The following is a 15,937-nucleotide window of genomic DNA, read 5'->3' as shown; positions in this document are numbered from 1 at the left end:
AAATGTTGAAATAAAGAGAAGTTGAAATGTCAGTTTTCTAGCATTATACTGTCCCTCCAGGAAAACGCTGGGAGGTAACGGGAGAGCTAGAATATTTAGTAAAGAGCAGCAGTATTAATATGTGCTGTTTTTGACCGAGACTATAGCAACAAAGTGTCTTTTTGTTTTCCTTTTAAAATAGCAGGGAAATGTAGGTGAAGCTCCTCTGCAAATAAGATAAATGACTGGGTTAAGTGAGGAGAGGTGGTACAGGCAGGTACTGCTGGGGCCTCCTCTCTGCGTACAGCTACCTGATCGTCTGAGTATTTGCCGTTTGTCTGCACACACACACACACACACGCAGTCTGGTGTTTTTCCCTTTGAGCTCTACAGGCTGTTTAACTATTTTCAACTAAGCTCAACAAGTTAATGCTTGCTCGTTATATTTCCAAACTTGTAGTGAATAAATACAGTTACTTATATGCTGAGCACAGAAGAAAATTACTCCCTGCTATTTCAAAGTGAATATTACATGAGTTAATTTCCACCATAGTCAGCAAACCAGTTCATCTTGAAGTCGAAACTGTGCCTCAGCACGACCGAGAACCACAGACTTTTGTATAATATCATTAATTTGGTCCTGTGCAGTTCAGTGCTGCAATAGTTTAACTGTAATATGCAAAGTGTTTGTGCTGTTTGCTTCATGTGAGACAGAGGCCCCATTGTTCTGTGTGACTCCTCAGCCAAGGAGATGATGGTGGGATGAACTAGTTGCCAAAATTGGAGCTCTACGCGTGTGTGTAACCCACAAACACACAGTCGAGGAATCTCACTCGAGCGAGCAGGCGCAGCGCTCGCGGTGTTTTCATCCTGCATGTGCATCGCGACGTTGAACTGTACACTCAAAATTACAAGGAGAGAAGTAAGTGTCATTGTGAGTGAGGAATTAGCATAGACAGGTGGCACCAAGTCTATTCTCTAGACAACACAGCTCACCTTTCCAACCCAGTCCGGGGTAAACAAAAGTGATACATGCAGCCTGTTTGTTTGCAGCGAGGCTATAACCGCTAATGAATTCAGCCTCGAACCTCAGTGTCCTTGGTCAGGTTTTTTTTTTTTTTTTTTTTTTTTTTTGCATAAACAGTAGCACAACATGTTGTCTGGCACCTGTTTGTTTCCCAGCATATGTGGGGTTTTTTTGCGGCTAAGGCACATTTACAGAATGAGGTGAGCTCGGCTCTCACTTTGACACCAGGAAGGGCCCCTCCCTTTTGCAAAACTATAGGTCTGGGGCCAGGCAGACCAAAGTCAAGTCACTTGTAGGGTGGGGCTCCGTTCACCCTCCTGAGTAAGCAGAACAGGTTGTTTGACCTTTCATCTTGGCCTAATCTGGAGAGATGGGTAAGGTAACCTGTTTTGCACCGTGCCACTATAGGCTTTTTGTCTCCTACGGCTATACAGTATTGACACTAGTCTTATATTGTGATCAAAGAATATGATTTCCGGCTTAAGGACCAACCGTACCCACAATCTCTATACTTACTCTGCCACTGGGTATTATTGAAAGCTGACGCTTTAGTGTTGATGGCTGACATGTAGGCTGGAGTTACTTGATGTCATGAATTGACTTTACATCTCTTGGCAGTAATTAGGGGTTCGGTTGACGAAAGCCATCTCGTTCGGTGAGATGTTTTCTGTGAGCTCTTTCAGGCCCCGGACACTTTGTTTACCCGCCCTTGCTGAAGTTTTCTATTTAACTTCTTGCTTGCTTGCTTTCTTTCTCTGTGACTGGAATCTTGCATGTTTGTAGAGGACATCCTGTAATCTATGACACAGGAAATGCACTCAGACAGATAGACGAGTAGAGTCGGGTGGAGGGTTTGGGGTAGACAGCGAGAGGAGGGGAGTGGCAGAAAAAAAAAAAATAACGAGGCGGGCGGGTGATGGTGCACAGGGAGTAGAGGCTAGATAGATGAAAGTGACAGATTGTGTCAAGAAGCAGATTATGTGTTGCCTCATAACGCTGCCTGTCACAAGCTAAGCTCCGCTGAAAGCTGGTAGGATTTTGTGTCCTTATTTTTTTGGCGACACTCCTGTTTTCAACACCGCAAGGTTTTCTGTGCAGTTCTCACATCGAAATTTTCCCAAGACAAGTTTCACCTCAGCCTGGGGTATTTTTCTGCAAACCATAGGCTCCCTCCCAGGCCTCTCTGGCATCCTTCCACCAGAGTCTAACAAGTACAACCTTTGGTCCAAATGTTTGTTTTCCTTGACTGCTGAGAATGCTTATTAAGGAGAACTTATTGTACTGTAGATGTGTTGACTTTCTGGGGGTGTTGGGCCTACGTTGGCCAACTTTCACTGCGTCTTTACCGACAAAGTGCGAGAAATCTTCATTATTATTATTTTTTTTTTGTTGGCCCAAACTCCATTTTCTACTTGGTTGGAGCTTGATCAACTGTACAAAACCCCTCCATGAACTCTCTCCCGACGACTCATTTGTAGCCCACTCTGACCTTTGCTTACTCAGATTACCAGCTAACTGAAACAACCCTTCTGATTTGTTTAAAAAAAGAAAGTACAACCGAATAAAGAGTCCATTGTGTCTCCAAAAAGTACAGCTGATTTGGAACATTTCATGCATTCCATCAACAATTCTGTTATAGCAGTGCTTCCCCTAAGTGGGGCCACTAGGGGTCTTCAGGAGCACTGGAGAAAGTCCACATCTTAATGAGGAAACTTTAACTTGCTGAAAGGTCAACTAAGTGAAAATGCAGCAAACTTTTTTATCAGAGGTTTCACTTCCCCAGTTGTCTTTCTACTGTAAAAGTTATGTAAGTTTTCTCTAAACTACATGCATCTGCAGCTTCCTCTAGAAATGGGAGTTGTTGTGGAAATATCCTCTGAATCAGGGCTTTGTGGTCTAATGCACTTTTACTTGTATGTCTCAAAATAAAAGACTCGGGAGAAATTTTTTAGAAATTCACTTTCTCCCCCTTCATAAACATCCACTGCAGAGGTGTTAGCCACTCAAACACAAAGAACCTTTGACAATTCGAGTCCGAAAAGAGAGATTTCGAGCAGGGAAACGGTTGAGAAATCCTTTACTGTTTATTGTTCAGAAATGCTATTCATAGTATTTCTGTCTCACTACTATGACAAACACAAATGCCCTGCAGACAGAGGAAGTGTTCTGAAAGTTAGGGTTTTCAAAAGGCACAGTCTTCAACCGTGAAGACTGTTATCACCCCACCCATCCTGTCTCTCCCACACACACACAAACACAATACTAACAGACACCCACAGCCACTTGCCCAGACACGTGCTCACATATGAGCCTCTGCATGCCCCCCGCCTCCCCCCCTCCCCCCCTCCCACAGCAGCTGAGATGAGCCTGCCACTCTCAGTATTTCCACATATGCTGCCCCATGACTTGAGTCTTTGTGAGTTTCTCATGCAGGGGATATTCCAAGTTGCCATGTGTGGAGTAAGAGGCTGTAAACCAGCATTTGACAGACGGGTCCAATACTGATATTTTTTTATGCAATTGCTTAAGGTAACAATGTGCCAAAAAACGTGAAGTATTACACTGGTCTTAACACACAGTTAATAAATACAGAATGATATCTTAGTTTAATTTAAAAAAATCAGATATTCGTATAAAGCTGGTGCGTAGTGATAGAGAGGTGTGACATCCTGTCTGTGCTGCGTAATCCACAGTGGATTATAAAGAGCTGCAAAGTGCATGGATGCACATGCACGCATTTTTACGTCTTGTCAATGAGCTGCGTAAGTTGCTGTCACTCACTCGGGCTGATTCTTTTTTTTTTTTTTTATTTAAGAGGACAGTTGTTGATGGTTTAGACTCTTAAGTCCTGATTTTAAGTGTTTTGGGATCGTTGAAATTGGAGCATTACATAAACACAGGACAGTTGTGTCTATGTTCCAACCTTCTTCATCAGTCCTGAGCTGTGGGTAGGGACTCAGACAGGGTAACAGGTCCGACATCAGTGAGTGTTATCACTCTTATCACTCAGCATCTTCATGTTAAAGGGCACCAACGTCTCGTCAGAATGTCCCCTGGGTGTTTCCGAGCATGTCCAACGGGCAAAGAGATGCTGGGGTACACAGGTGGAGGTACTACATATGCCATCTGGCCTGGAAACATCTCAGGATTCCTCACAAGGAGCTGGATTAGGGGAAGTGATGTCTGGACCGAGCCATGAAAAGGTGGCAGACAATGGAAAGTTGCACATGTAATTTAGTTTGTGAATCAAACTTTAGGGAAATAACACTTTTCTTTTTTGCACTGGAAACCCAAAGAATCATTGGAACCAGTCCCACAGAGTTCAGCAGCCCTCTTTATTTTAAAGACAGGAATCCACAGTCCTGCTCACTGTTTAACAATCTCCCCATTAGTTCAGCTGCCAACTATTGACCCCACTATATCGCCCTGTGCCCAAGATTACCAGGGTCGGATCTCGCCCTGATGGAGCGCTGTGGCGCTGGCAACGGTTAATCCACGAGACGAAGTCTGGCACGTGGCGCAGAGATTTTGTCCCAAAGCAGCAGTGTGTGTGTGTGTGTGTGTGTTTGAGATCAGCCACTCTCTGGGCTGAACTGCAGGCGCTACCCTCTTGCCTCTAGCCCTGCTTTGCTACCCAGTTATATAGGACATATCCCTTTAGATAACCCAAATACAGCCAGGCCTCTCTGTGCCATTGTAGTGTCTGCAGTTATTACAGTATCGTAATCATTTATCTTTAGAGTAATAACAGAAATGTAGGTGCTCTGTTCACAATTCAGTTTCATAAATTTGTGTTTGTAAAAGTGGCTTGGCTTCGTGTCAGCTCATTAATATTTGTTATAGTCCTTTTTCTGCACTACGCTGATCTGAACACCCTGGTCTCTGTAGCATGATATTGTCTTGTCTTTAGAGAGTTGACAAATGCATCAAGTGATGCAAGACCACAACACATCGCCAATATGCCTTACTCTTTTTAGAGAAGTGTGAAACAATTTTCCCACAAGAAAATATAAAATAAGAACGCGTTTGATGCATAAAATAGCAAACAAAGGCCCAATTATTGTCAAATAGTGTTTATTTTAAACATTCTTTAGAACTTAGGGCAAAATAGTTAGATGTTTTTATTAATATCTCAGTGTAGACACCTTTACAAATATCAGAATTCCTGCTTAAAAGTCAGAATTGTCAGAACTGAGTTTTTAATAATGGCCCTAATCATCAAAAAGTGGTGGACACTTGGATTTCACAGGTATCTCATCAGATAGGGCCATGTGTCAGCCTTATTTTGAAAATGTCTAAATATAAATCCATACATTTGATTCCTCCATTAGAAGGACTTGCAGGTCTCACACTTACTAAGAGACCAGAAGTACGAGAACACGCTTGGTTCTTCAGACATGCTAATGTTGTGGAGATAAGTCATTGAAAGTCTCAGCATGGTACATTGGGGGCAGGTGGATCAAGGACAGCTGTCGTGACGGAAGACCTCAGCGGTATTTGTTGGTCTAGCCATGCTGCTTTCCTGTGAGGGCAGCTCGGATTACGCAGACATGTGGCAGAGCATGACACACTGCCAACGTGGTCGAGAGAGGCAGCGAGAGGGAGACAGAGAGAATGTGAGCCCATTACAAATGACCACCTGTTGGCACCACGCAGGGGGTGGGGGGTGTATGACGCCATGTCCTGCCCCCTCCTGCACACTGCAACAGTTTTCTGGCAGAACAGCATGGATTCCTGAGGGACATCCTCAGAGACGGAGACAGAGACAGAGAGCGGGAGAGCGATATGAGGAGATGTATACCCCCAAGAAATACTGTAGCATTAATAAAGCCAACGCAGATCTACATCGCATCTGTGTGACCCCCACTGCAACACATGACCTCGAATCAAAAACACAGAACATATATGATAATTCCACAACTAAACAGTATCGGCCGTAGGAGGTTGATTCATTTCAGGTATTAGTGAGAATAATCCTGCTCTACATGTGTTATTGCTGCTGAGTGGTGCTTAATCGCTGCGAGCTATTTCCAAATATATATTTTCCAAGATGGTATTTTGCATTTAACCCAATTATTATTTACATCGCAGCATGTTTCTAAAGTCTAAGCCTTTTGCAATTTTAAAGCTAAATATTAGAATTTTAATCCCACATAAAATCCACAATACATGTAGACATTGATGTTAACATTGACAAAAGTAATAAATACAAAAATAAAAATATTTTTATACTTAAATTCTGTATTTATTTTTGTTATTATTTTTTATTTCGACGAGACCGTTGGTTCATCCTGTCAGTGGAAGGGCACCAACGATGTGTCTGTCGTATAATCTCTAAATTAAACTTTATTTAAAGGTCATCGTTTGTGTATTTAGTTTTCTATTAAGTTTGTAACATCCTAACTAAAAGGCAAGTGGCATTAAAAATGGGTTAAGTGGGTCGTGGACTTTTTGGAAATCAACATGCAGTCTGTTCAAATCAGTACGGTGTGGGTGTTTGTGTGTTGGTGTGTGTGGCAGCTAGTGACAGCCACAGCTTGGAGAGGCTGAGGTCATAGCCACAAAGCCAGCACAACAGGGGTGGGGGAACAAACCCCTGCTTGTCTGTCTGCATGGGTGTATCTGTGGTCTGACAGACAGATGCACACACTATGCACACAAACATAGATACACACTGTCCCAGTCACCTCTCTGGCTGCAAACACACCTAGCGACACTATGTTGGAGTTTTTGTGTGACAAGTGTGTCACACATAGCTTGTGTGTGTGTGCGTGCGACTCAGTAACCCTGAAGCAATTTCTCCATCTATAGAAAGACACACACACACACACACACACACACAGTTATTGGTCTGTCTGACACATTCGGTTGCCTTTTCAGTTCGCTGACATTTTAGTGTCGCAGCCCGTAGCCAGATGCCAAATGGGCAACTTGTGATGCTTTCACATCATGTGGGGAAAATAATCCACCTGCATGTGTTTACGCATTCAGATGTTTTTTGTGTGAAGTACTGAAAGTCGTCCGGATGTCGGATTCACATGAGCACAGCCAGGTCGTCCTTGCATATTCATGCTGTTGTGCATTTTACAGAATTAAAAACCGAGCGTCTCCCGTTTCTTCCAGGCATCGGATCCCATCCCGCTCAAAAAGTCCAAACATGAAGACTTCACATCGCAGTCCCCACTGGCTGACAAAGAGAAGCAGCACGACTGGCTACGGTCCCTGTCCTCCTCCAATAAGGTTAGTGTTGCTAAGGCGAGGAAGGCGATGTTAAAGATGATAATGACGCACAAGACGAGATGTCACGTAATATTATACAGACGTTTTCAGATGAGGATGGTGCTTAAATTTAGATTTGGCAAGTTGTGCTACAGAGGGGGGTAACTGTAGATGCCACAAGCCTCATGGATTCACTTACAGAGATGGAGCAAAGTTTGAGAGAGCGGTGAAACAGAATATAACCACAATATAATGATGGATGTTCCCTGTTGAGATCGATATTTGCTAAAAAAAAAAAAATCTACCATGGAGTTATAATTAGTCTCCATCACTTCCTACTGACCCCTCTCCAGTCACACAGCGGCCTCTATAGCACAATCGCTTACCCACCCAGGTCCATCCACAGCCTTTTAATCAAATGAAAAGCAGTTTTTTAACACAAAAAATATATACACTCGCCTGCAAAAGTATTGGAACAGCGAGGCCAATTCTGTTTTTTTCTGTAGACTGAAAACATTTGGGTTTGACATTCAACGATGACTATGAGACAAGAGATGAACATTTCAGGGTTTTTTTTTTTTTTCCAGGTATTTACATCTGGAGCTGATACACAGCTTTGAAGATAGCACCTTTTGTTTAAACCCACACATTTTTCATGTGATCAAAAGTATTGGAACAGACAGACTTCAAATAGACTAAAATGAATAATGCTTCTTATTCATTATTAATTAATAACTGCATCAGGCCTGGTACCCATGGACATCACCAGACTTTTGGATTCTTCTTTTGTGATGTTTTCCAGGCTTCCACTGCAATTAAGCTTTTTTGGGTCAATAAATTTGGACTGAAATATCTATTTTTAAAAAAAAAAAAAGAAAGGCATAGTAGTGGACATCATCCTGAATTAGCAATACAAATGACACTGATCTCGAACTTCATGCAAAAAAAAATGTTTTTATTATCAATACAAAATCTCATTGCTGAATTGCTTGTGATTTCTTTCAGGGGCTCAACTGCATTCAACCCAGACAGAGGCCCTCAGCTTTCAGACCGTGGTCCCCCCACATCTCTGCTGGTGACAAGGAGCCCTCCAATCACCCTCTGGCCCTGCTGAGAGACAGGTGAGGACCCCCAGTACCAACGACAACCACATCCAAAATGGAGGGAGCTCTCCTGAAACAGCACTTCAAAAGAAATTAGCCAAAAAAAAAAAAAAGAATAGTCTGCTCACTGAGCCAACGTTTCACTGAGAGAGACGACTGCCATTTTGTTCAGCTCAATCTGACGAACTCCAAACATGCTCTCTCACTTGTCTGGGTGGGCTGGTGTCACAGGGGTCAAGTCTGACTGTACCACAGCCTCCCACACTCCACCATTCACACACATTTGACACACACTCACAATGTGGGCACCCACTTGGCAGGGGCCTGCCAGTGCAGGCTGCACCATATCACAGTTGATCTGGCCCAGTTTCTTTTAAAGTGGGAGGAAAGAGCTGCAGGCACTTTATTTGAATGTTTCTCTACCCTAGTTTGGCTTAGGCTGTTCAAATCTGACTATACAGTGTGGTAATGGTTGTGTTTACTTGCACACAGAATTGAGCTTTTCTTAATAAAGTGACCTTGATTTGGGTTGTTGCACATAAGTACAAGGAGACGGCAATTAAATCGTCTGTTTTCCCTCCCAGCTTCTACAACTATAAGAGCCTGGAGAACGCTGTGGCCCCCAACGTCGCCCTTACGCCGCTGCCCCTGGGCAAAGTGGGTCCCATGTCCCCGTCAGTACCTAGCACCTCCCACCCAAGCGGAGGTGAACCGCCAGGTGAGGGTGCTAACGCCAACTCCAAGCCTCGCAAGAGAAGAGCCACCGAGGAGCTTCTACCCCCGGCGCCAGAGGCTACCTGTCCTCCATCCTCCGCTGCCAGCAAGCCGCCGCCACAGGAAGACAAAGACTCCGAGGTGGAGATAGAAGTGGAGAGTCGTGATGAATGTAAGCAAAAAACTGAATCCCAGCATGTGTTTGTCACGAGGCAAATTCCTGATTTCAAACACCAGTGAGCTCCACATTTACCTTCTCTCTGCTCTTTCCCAACAGTCACTTCATCCATGTCCTCCCTGTCGTCACCGTCTTTCACCTCGTCCAGCAGTTCAGCCAAGGACTTGAGCTCCCCTTGTGCCCAAGGGCCCATCTGCACCGTCACATCGGCCGAGAGCACCGTTCCTGCAGCCGTACTCGCCGCGGCCCCCGTGACCCCACCAGAGCTGGGGCTGGAGTCGGAGCTGGAGAGCCTGAGACAGGCGCTGGACAGTGGTCTCGACTCCAAAGAGTCAAAGGAAAAGTTTCTGCATGAGATTGTCAAAATGAGGGTAAAGCAAGAGGAGAAGCTGGGCTCAGCCCTGCAGGCCAAACGCAGCCTCCAGCAGGTAGGATTTCACTCATATTACATTGGCTTTATTGTGTAAAATGACAACCTTGAAATCAGCTTTGGTGCAGAGCCAGCTTCAAATCAATGGAAGAGAACTGACTTTAATATGTGTTACCTATGTTACAGCCATCTAGTGTCTGTCCTCACACTCATAAGTGTCACTGTTGGCCAAGAGAATAGGATTTTCCAGCCCCAGTGGCCCATGACAGCTCACATAATCCTTAAGCGTCCTTAAAGTTTGTGTAACTTTTCAAAGTTGACACACTGAGGAAACTACTGGAGCCCCGGCCTCAAAATGCAGAAGTGGATTAGAAGTCATTATCTCTGTCCGTAAAACTTAGCATGAGTTGGCAAGTGATAACAATGATAGCGGATGTTGCTGCGAAGGAAAAGGCCAGACTTCCATTTTTATTTTTGGGCTTGGACAGAGAACAAAAAAAAATGCCGATGAAGGAGTCTGTGTGGGTGAGCAAACACAGAAAAGCATCCTGAGCAGCAGAGAAAAGCTTTTCCAGTCCAGTGCAACATTTTTTTTACTTTGCAGCGTAGTTTGGAGGAGCTGTGCAGAGGAAATACGAACGAAGTGCAGTATTAATTTAAAACAACAAAGCAGTTTGCTTCCTGCTGCGAGTAGCTGCACTACCCTATTGACAGAGCTCTTACTTAAAGCCTTAAAGGGTGTGATGGGGATTGTTCTCCATTTTTTTTTTTTTTTGTAGAAATGTTGATGACAGATTTGTCACAACTGCTAGGTTCCCATGAGAAGACTATGGGTGTGTTAACCACAACACACACACTGTCCGTGTTCCGAAGGAAGGAAATCTAACTTCTGTCAGCCCACACATTACCCTAACCCCTGACTTGGCTCAGTGTAAACACTGACATGGACACGGCTGCCTACTATAACAAGCCTACTGCTGTCAGGTGTCAACAGCTCAGAAACCAAGTAAAACAGCCGTAGATGGATCTGTCAACTGTGAGGCACAAAGTTTGCATCAAGCACCATATGAAAGTTTCCCAGCGATGTAAAAAGCAACTTTTAATTTACTGTTTCAGTGCGACTCCCAGACAGTGCCACGCTTTGGTGCTAACGTCTCGAATCTCTTCTTCCCAGGAGCTGGAGTTCTTGCGGGTGGCCAAGAAAGAGAAGCTGCGGGAAGCGACCGAGGCCAAGAGAAACCTGAGGAAGGAAATCGAACGTCTGCGAGCCGAGAGCGAGAAGAAGATGAAGGAAGCCAATGAGTCGCGGATCCGTCTGAAGCGGGAGCTGGAGCAGGCCCGACAGCTGAGGGTTTGCGACAAAGGCTGCGAGGCCGGACGTCTTCGGGCAAAATATTCTGCGCAGGTCAGTCAGCGTGCACACGGACACACGGCCGCTCGTGATGGGTTTTAGATCTTTAAAGATAAGCTGGAACTTTAAACTGTGCACGTAGACGGACCCCAACGGTCCAGCGAAGAGTCTAGACTGTTACGTCCACACCCTCAGAGTAATTACAGTGTTTCACTACGAGTTTCACCGTCTCAAACACTGTCAAGGTCAGCACAAGAGAAGGCGAGAAAAAACCCCCGCAATTTCCTCTTCCCCAGTCAGAAATAAATGGGTGTAGTTCCAAGTGCGCAGACATTTGATAAGTCCCCCACTGAAAGGAAACAGGAAAAGATGCTGACTTCCCTCAAGCGCCATGGGAAATGCAGATTAGACAAAACAAGAGGGAGGTTATGCTCACCAGCTGCGTCTGTGCGCCTCCCTGCAGAGACTGCAGTTGTCCTTGGAAGGCTGTCATTAACACAAGATGTTTGTGTCGCTGCAGCTTGGGTCTGGGACATCGACCGGGGCAGGTTTCTAGAGGCCTTTGGCATCGTCTTGCTGTCGATGTACAGGCCGCCTGTTTCAAGAAGTCATTGGTACGAGCCACCGTGCTACGTACAAACATTGCAATTAGTGACACGAGTAAAAACTGAACTTGTTGACGTCTCCGGAGACGCTAAAACTTCCATCATTGCACAGTGTAGGTTTATACGGTGTAACCTTTCTGTCACGCACACATATTGGATGATAATTTGTTGCCCAAATAGGTTGGAAACCACACCAGAGGACTCTAACAATGCAGGACAATGCACCACTGGTGTGTGAATGCCACAGCCCAAAATGTAGGTTACATGAAAGGCACTGACCCAAACATCAAAGCGCGTTTTTTCGTCATATGGCTCAAAAACAGTGGCGATAGGAAAAACACTATTGTTAATACTTGGCGAGCATTGACGTCATCACACATCACAAGACGGTCGTATCTTTGTAGAGCTGGTGGCATGAAAGTGAAAAATACTTTGGCTAACATGTCCATGTTGGTATGTAGTCAAAGGTACCGCTGTGTTTTTCAGTCAGAACGTTGGTAGTTATAGTAACTATGAACATGGAGTCCGAGCCTAGGAAACCTTACACAGGGGCTTCCATAGCGGATCCGTATGTTCCAAACCGTCCTGGAGTCAGATCTGTTGGCTGTGTGACTTCAGCTGTTTCCTGCCATGTGTTTTCCAGATCGAGGATCTTCAGATGAAGCTGCAGCACGCAGAGGCCGACCGCGAGCAGCTCCGAGCCGACCTGCTACACGAGCGGGAGGCCAGGGAGCACCTGGAGAGGGTGGTGAAGGAGCTACAGCAGCAACTGTGGCCCAAAGCCCACGTAGACAAGGAGGGGAGGCCCAAGGACACGCCAGCTGGCAACTAACCCAACAACAGACCTCACCGCCCAACCCCCCCCCCCCCCCTGCCCCCCCCCACCACCACCACCACCACCACCATCACCCCTAACATCATTTGCTCAACACGGACCACGAACACACCCGGCAGTCCTGGGTTGGCCACATCACACCACTCCATCATGCCCCACAACACACACACACACACACACACACACACACACACACACACACACACACACACACACACACACACACAACAAAAGACTCCCGCCCGTCTAGCTGAGACAGAAGAAGACATGAGGACTGAAGCGTTTCCTTTGAGAAAGACTAGAAACAGCAAAGTACAATGCTGCAACAAGGAGGCACGTTTTGTAATCAAGCACTGACTGGCACCTTCCGAACGTGGAAACTGGATCAGAAGAAAGAAAAAGAAAGAAAGAAAGAAAGAAAGAAAGAAAAACAGATGTATAGCACAAAATATGGTTGTGCCTGTATTTTTTTCTGACAAAAAAAAAAAATGAGGTTGAGACTTTTGGACAGTGATAATAATAAATGCTTAAGGATGATCATATTATATTAGTTATGCAGCGGTTATAATGTGTTGTATTGACGTGGCTCACACTTAACCCAGAGTTCCCTCTGAAGTCTCCACCATCACCACCGTCCAACACCGTGATGAAGACAGAGGATTTTGAAGACATTATAAGCTATTTAAGAGACTACATAGCGATATGTAAAGACACAAAAAGACTATGTTTCTTGTGCTATTGGAAAATACAAAACCTACAAATGAATTAGAAAATAAATTTTTAAAAAAAACTAATGAACTTTCCACATTGCCACCGTGGTTTTGTTGGTTTTTCAGGAAGCCGTCACAGTCCACTGAGGGGAAAAGCGCCTCTTTTCCTCCCGACGCTGGTCGTGTATTTGTGTTTATGTGCATTTGGGTTTAAACCTAGAGGACGTGGGCGTGGCCTTCTCTTCTCGTCGGCGTGTCAGGACCGTCACAGTGGGCTGGATGGGGTCCCCTGGGCAAGAACCACAAAATGTTCATTTTAATTAAATTAAGGTTTGTAAATATAAATGTTTTTTTGTTTTTTTGTTTTTTACTTTTCAATGATGAATCGCACTTTGTCATAACAAATACTGTTATAATGCATTATACTCCACTATTGTCTTCGATCTTACTTTGGAACACATCTTATACATGACTGCTACCATATAACTCCAGTAAGCATTTTGTTGATTATATGCATCTTGAATAAATATTGTTCTTTTCTTTTTTTTTTTTCTTTTTTTTTTTCATAAGGCAAAGTCTTGTAAATAAATGGAAAATTTAAAAAACCGCTCGACATGTCGCTTGCTGATGCAGTCTCGAACTGGTGGAAGGTTTTGGCCACACACACTCCCGTTTTTGTACCGCAGCTGAAACAAATGTCCCGTGAACACCTGCTCATGACAAATTCGACTCAAACCTTCTGTGTGTTGTTACAGGAGCCTGAACAAAAAGTCCGTTGTTAATCAAAAAGGCAGAGGCTGTAAATCCGCCACCACACAGTGGGTACAATGCAATCAGAATGTACATTGTATTAATGCTAATTTTCCTTTGGTTGTTGATGTTGTTTTAAATGTGGAGATATTTGATTGCTTGTCTATTATGTTCACTTTTTTTCAATAGAAAACTGGTATTTTCTTTATGCATGAAATCTGAGAGTTTGCCATACATATAGTCAGTTATTGGGCATTGATACTGTACATTTAAGGGTTTTATTGTGTTATGCAATATACAGCAATTAGTCTTATTTAGAAGAAATTTTTGAAAAAAGGCAACAAACCATACGTTGTTCGTTAGAAAAAAAACAACAACTTCACACTCGCAACAAACAAACGGATGAAAATATCGAAATGAAATGCTGGACAACCTCAAGTGCCTGGACGTGGGCGAAAGGTTTCCAGAGTAGGAAAACTGATGGGGAAGGGGCCTCATCAAATTCCTGTTAGTGGGTTTCAAATTAAAAGCCCCTCTCTTCACTCAGCAGGTCATTTTTTTAAAAAAATAAATAAAAAAAAAATCAGTATTTCTAAACACGACCAGTTTACAAACTGCTTTTCTTTTTCAAGACCGAGAACAATTGAACAAATGGTAGATGCTTCAAGTTTTTTTTATATATATTTTGAATGAGTGCTTGTTTTTTTTTTTTTTTCCTTCATTTGAAATCGATGATATGCATGTTCAAACAATTTTTATAGAGGATCTTGAAAAGCCACTTGTTTCAGTGAATTGTTACTTTGGGTTGTACATAAAGACTTAACTGTTTATTCCCAGTTTATTGGCTCGTCCTGACACGGACACGTCAAGGATAATAAAGAGGGAATTACGTTTAGAGCCCGTTTCTTATCCGACATTACTGATATTGATCTTTGACGGACCCAAAATTGGTACATTTTGTACTTGTTTTTACACTCGAAAGAATTAATATGCCTATGTGTAGTTTACTTTACTCATGGTTTTCTACAAAAGATGGGAGACAATGACGACATTGGCTCCCGGCTCCTCTCCCGCGCAAAAAGTCAAAAAGCTGTTTAACAATGTCTTGTTTTCTAAAGGAGAATCGTTTTGCTAAATAATCGACAGTAAGGCAGCAATAACAGTCCATCATTCTAGACAAATACTAGCCAGTGTGAAGATTTGAATAAGAATTTACAAATGTAAATAGGTTTTTCATTTACGAGGTTGTAAAATATATGTACATGGTGTTTTCCTTTTTCAAAAAGAAATCTTTTCTACAATAGTTGTCTTTTTTTTTTGAGGGGGGGGGGGAATTTGTGTTTTAACAGATGTTTCAAAACCAGTTAATGCAGTGCGTAAGAGAATATTCCCTACATAAACATGTTAATCCATTTCTTTGCTTTTTTTACTGTAGAGTCTTTATATCGAATGACTTTTTTTCACCAGTTCATATATTTTTAACAGTATGTTCAGTATCAGATAGCAGACCTACAGTGTGACCTATGCGACCTTGCAGATTGTCCCCCCCGCCCCCCCCCCATGTATCTTTTTAGCCCTGTGCTGCTGCTAATACTATATAAACCTTACGATTCTAGAAATATTTTTACGTAAGAGGTAAATGTAAGTGTTTCCATTTATTAATGCCACATATACAGTATGAGACAAAGCTTGGCTTTTTCATCTTTTCACGCCTCTTTCTTCATCGCCCTCCCCCTCCCCCCCAACGGCGCCGACCCCACCCCCCCTTTCTCTCACGACACGGACTATATTGTAAAGTAAAGGACTTTATGAAATTATGTTTGAAAATAGCTATGCTTATATACTACAGTGACTGAATGTACAGTGTATAGATGCATTACCAGAAATAAAGTTGTTTGTCCAGATTAAACGAGCCAGTTCCTCATTTTTCTGCCGGTGTGATAATCACTGCAAACAGTTGTGAAAGAAGAAAACTCAGAAGATTGTTGCCAATCGTGATGCAAGTCAAAAGGGCACAGGTCATATTAGTAGTAATAAATAAAGTATAGATAAAGTACCTATCTGTTAAAATCCTTTTGTGGGAAAGGGATTCAAAT

The 15,937-nt window shown here is 43.4% G+C and overlaps 1 protein-coding gene across 1 annotated transcript in view; it reads left to right on the top strand.

The window, feature by feature from the left end:
- skia (v-ski avian sarcoma viral oncogene homolog a) overlaps window positions 1-12,594 on the top strand; it is a 64,588-nt gene extending 51,994 nt beyond the window's left edge. Inside the window, exons 2-7 of the mRNA XM_067527420.1 lie at window positions 7,130-7,246; window positions 8,231-8,346; window positions 8,913-9,214; window positions 9,320-9,648; window positions 10,765-10,995; window positions 12,190-12,594. Coding sequence (XP_067383521.1) covers window positions 7,130-7,246; window positions 8,231-8,346; window positions 8,913-9,214; window positions 9,320-9,648; window positions 10,765-10,995; window positions 12,190-12,378 — 1,284 coding nt within the window. The 3' untranslated portion in view covers window positions 12,379-12,594. The remainder of the gene's footprint in view (window positions 1-7,129; window positions 7,247-8,230; window positions 8,347-8,912; window positions 9,215-9,319; window positions 9,649-10,764; window positions 10,996-12,189) is intronic.
- The last annotated feature ends 3,343 nt before the right edge of the window (window positions 12,595-15,937 follow it).

Source organism: Channa argus, chromosome 13 (assembly GCF_033026475.1).
Source record: "Channa argus isolate prfri chromosome 13, Channa argus male v1.0, whole genome shotgun sequence".
Taxonomy (NCBI): domain Eukaryota; kingdom Metazoa; phylum Chordata; class Actinopteri; order Anabantiformes; family Channidae; genus Channa; species Channa argus.
This window is presented reverse-complemented; position numbering and strand designations above follow the sequence as displayed.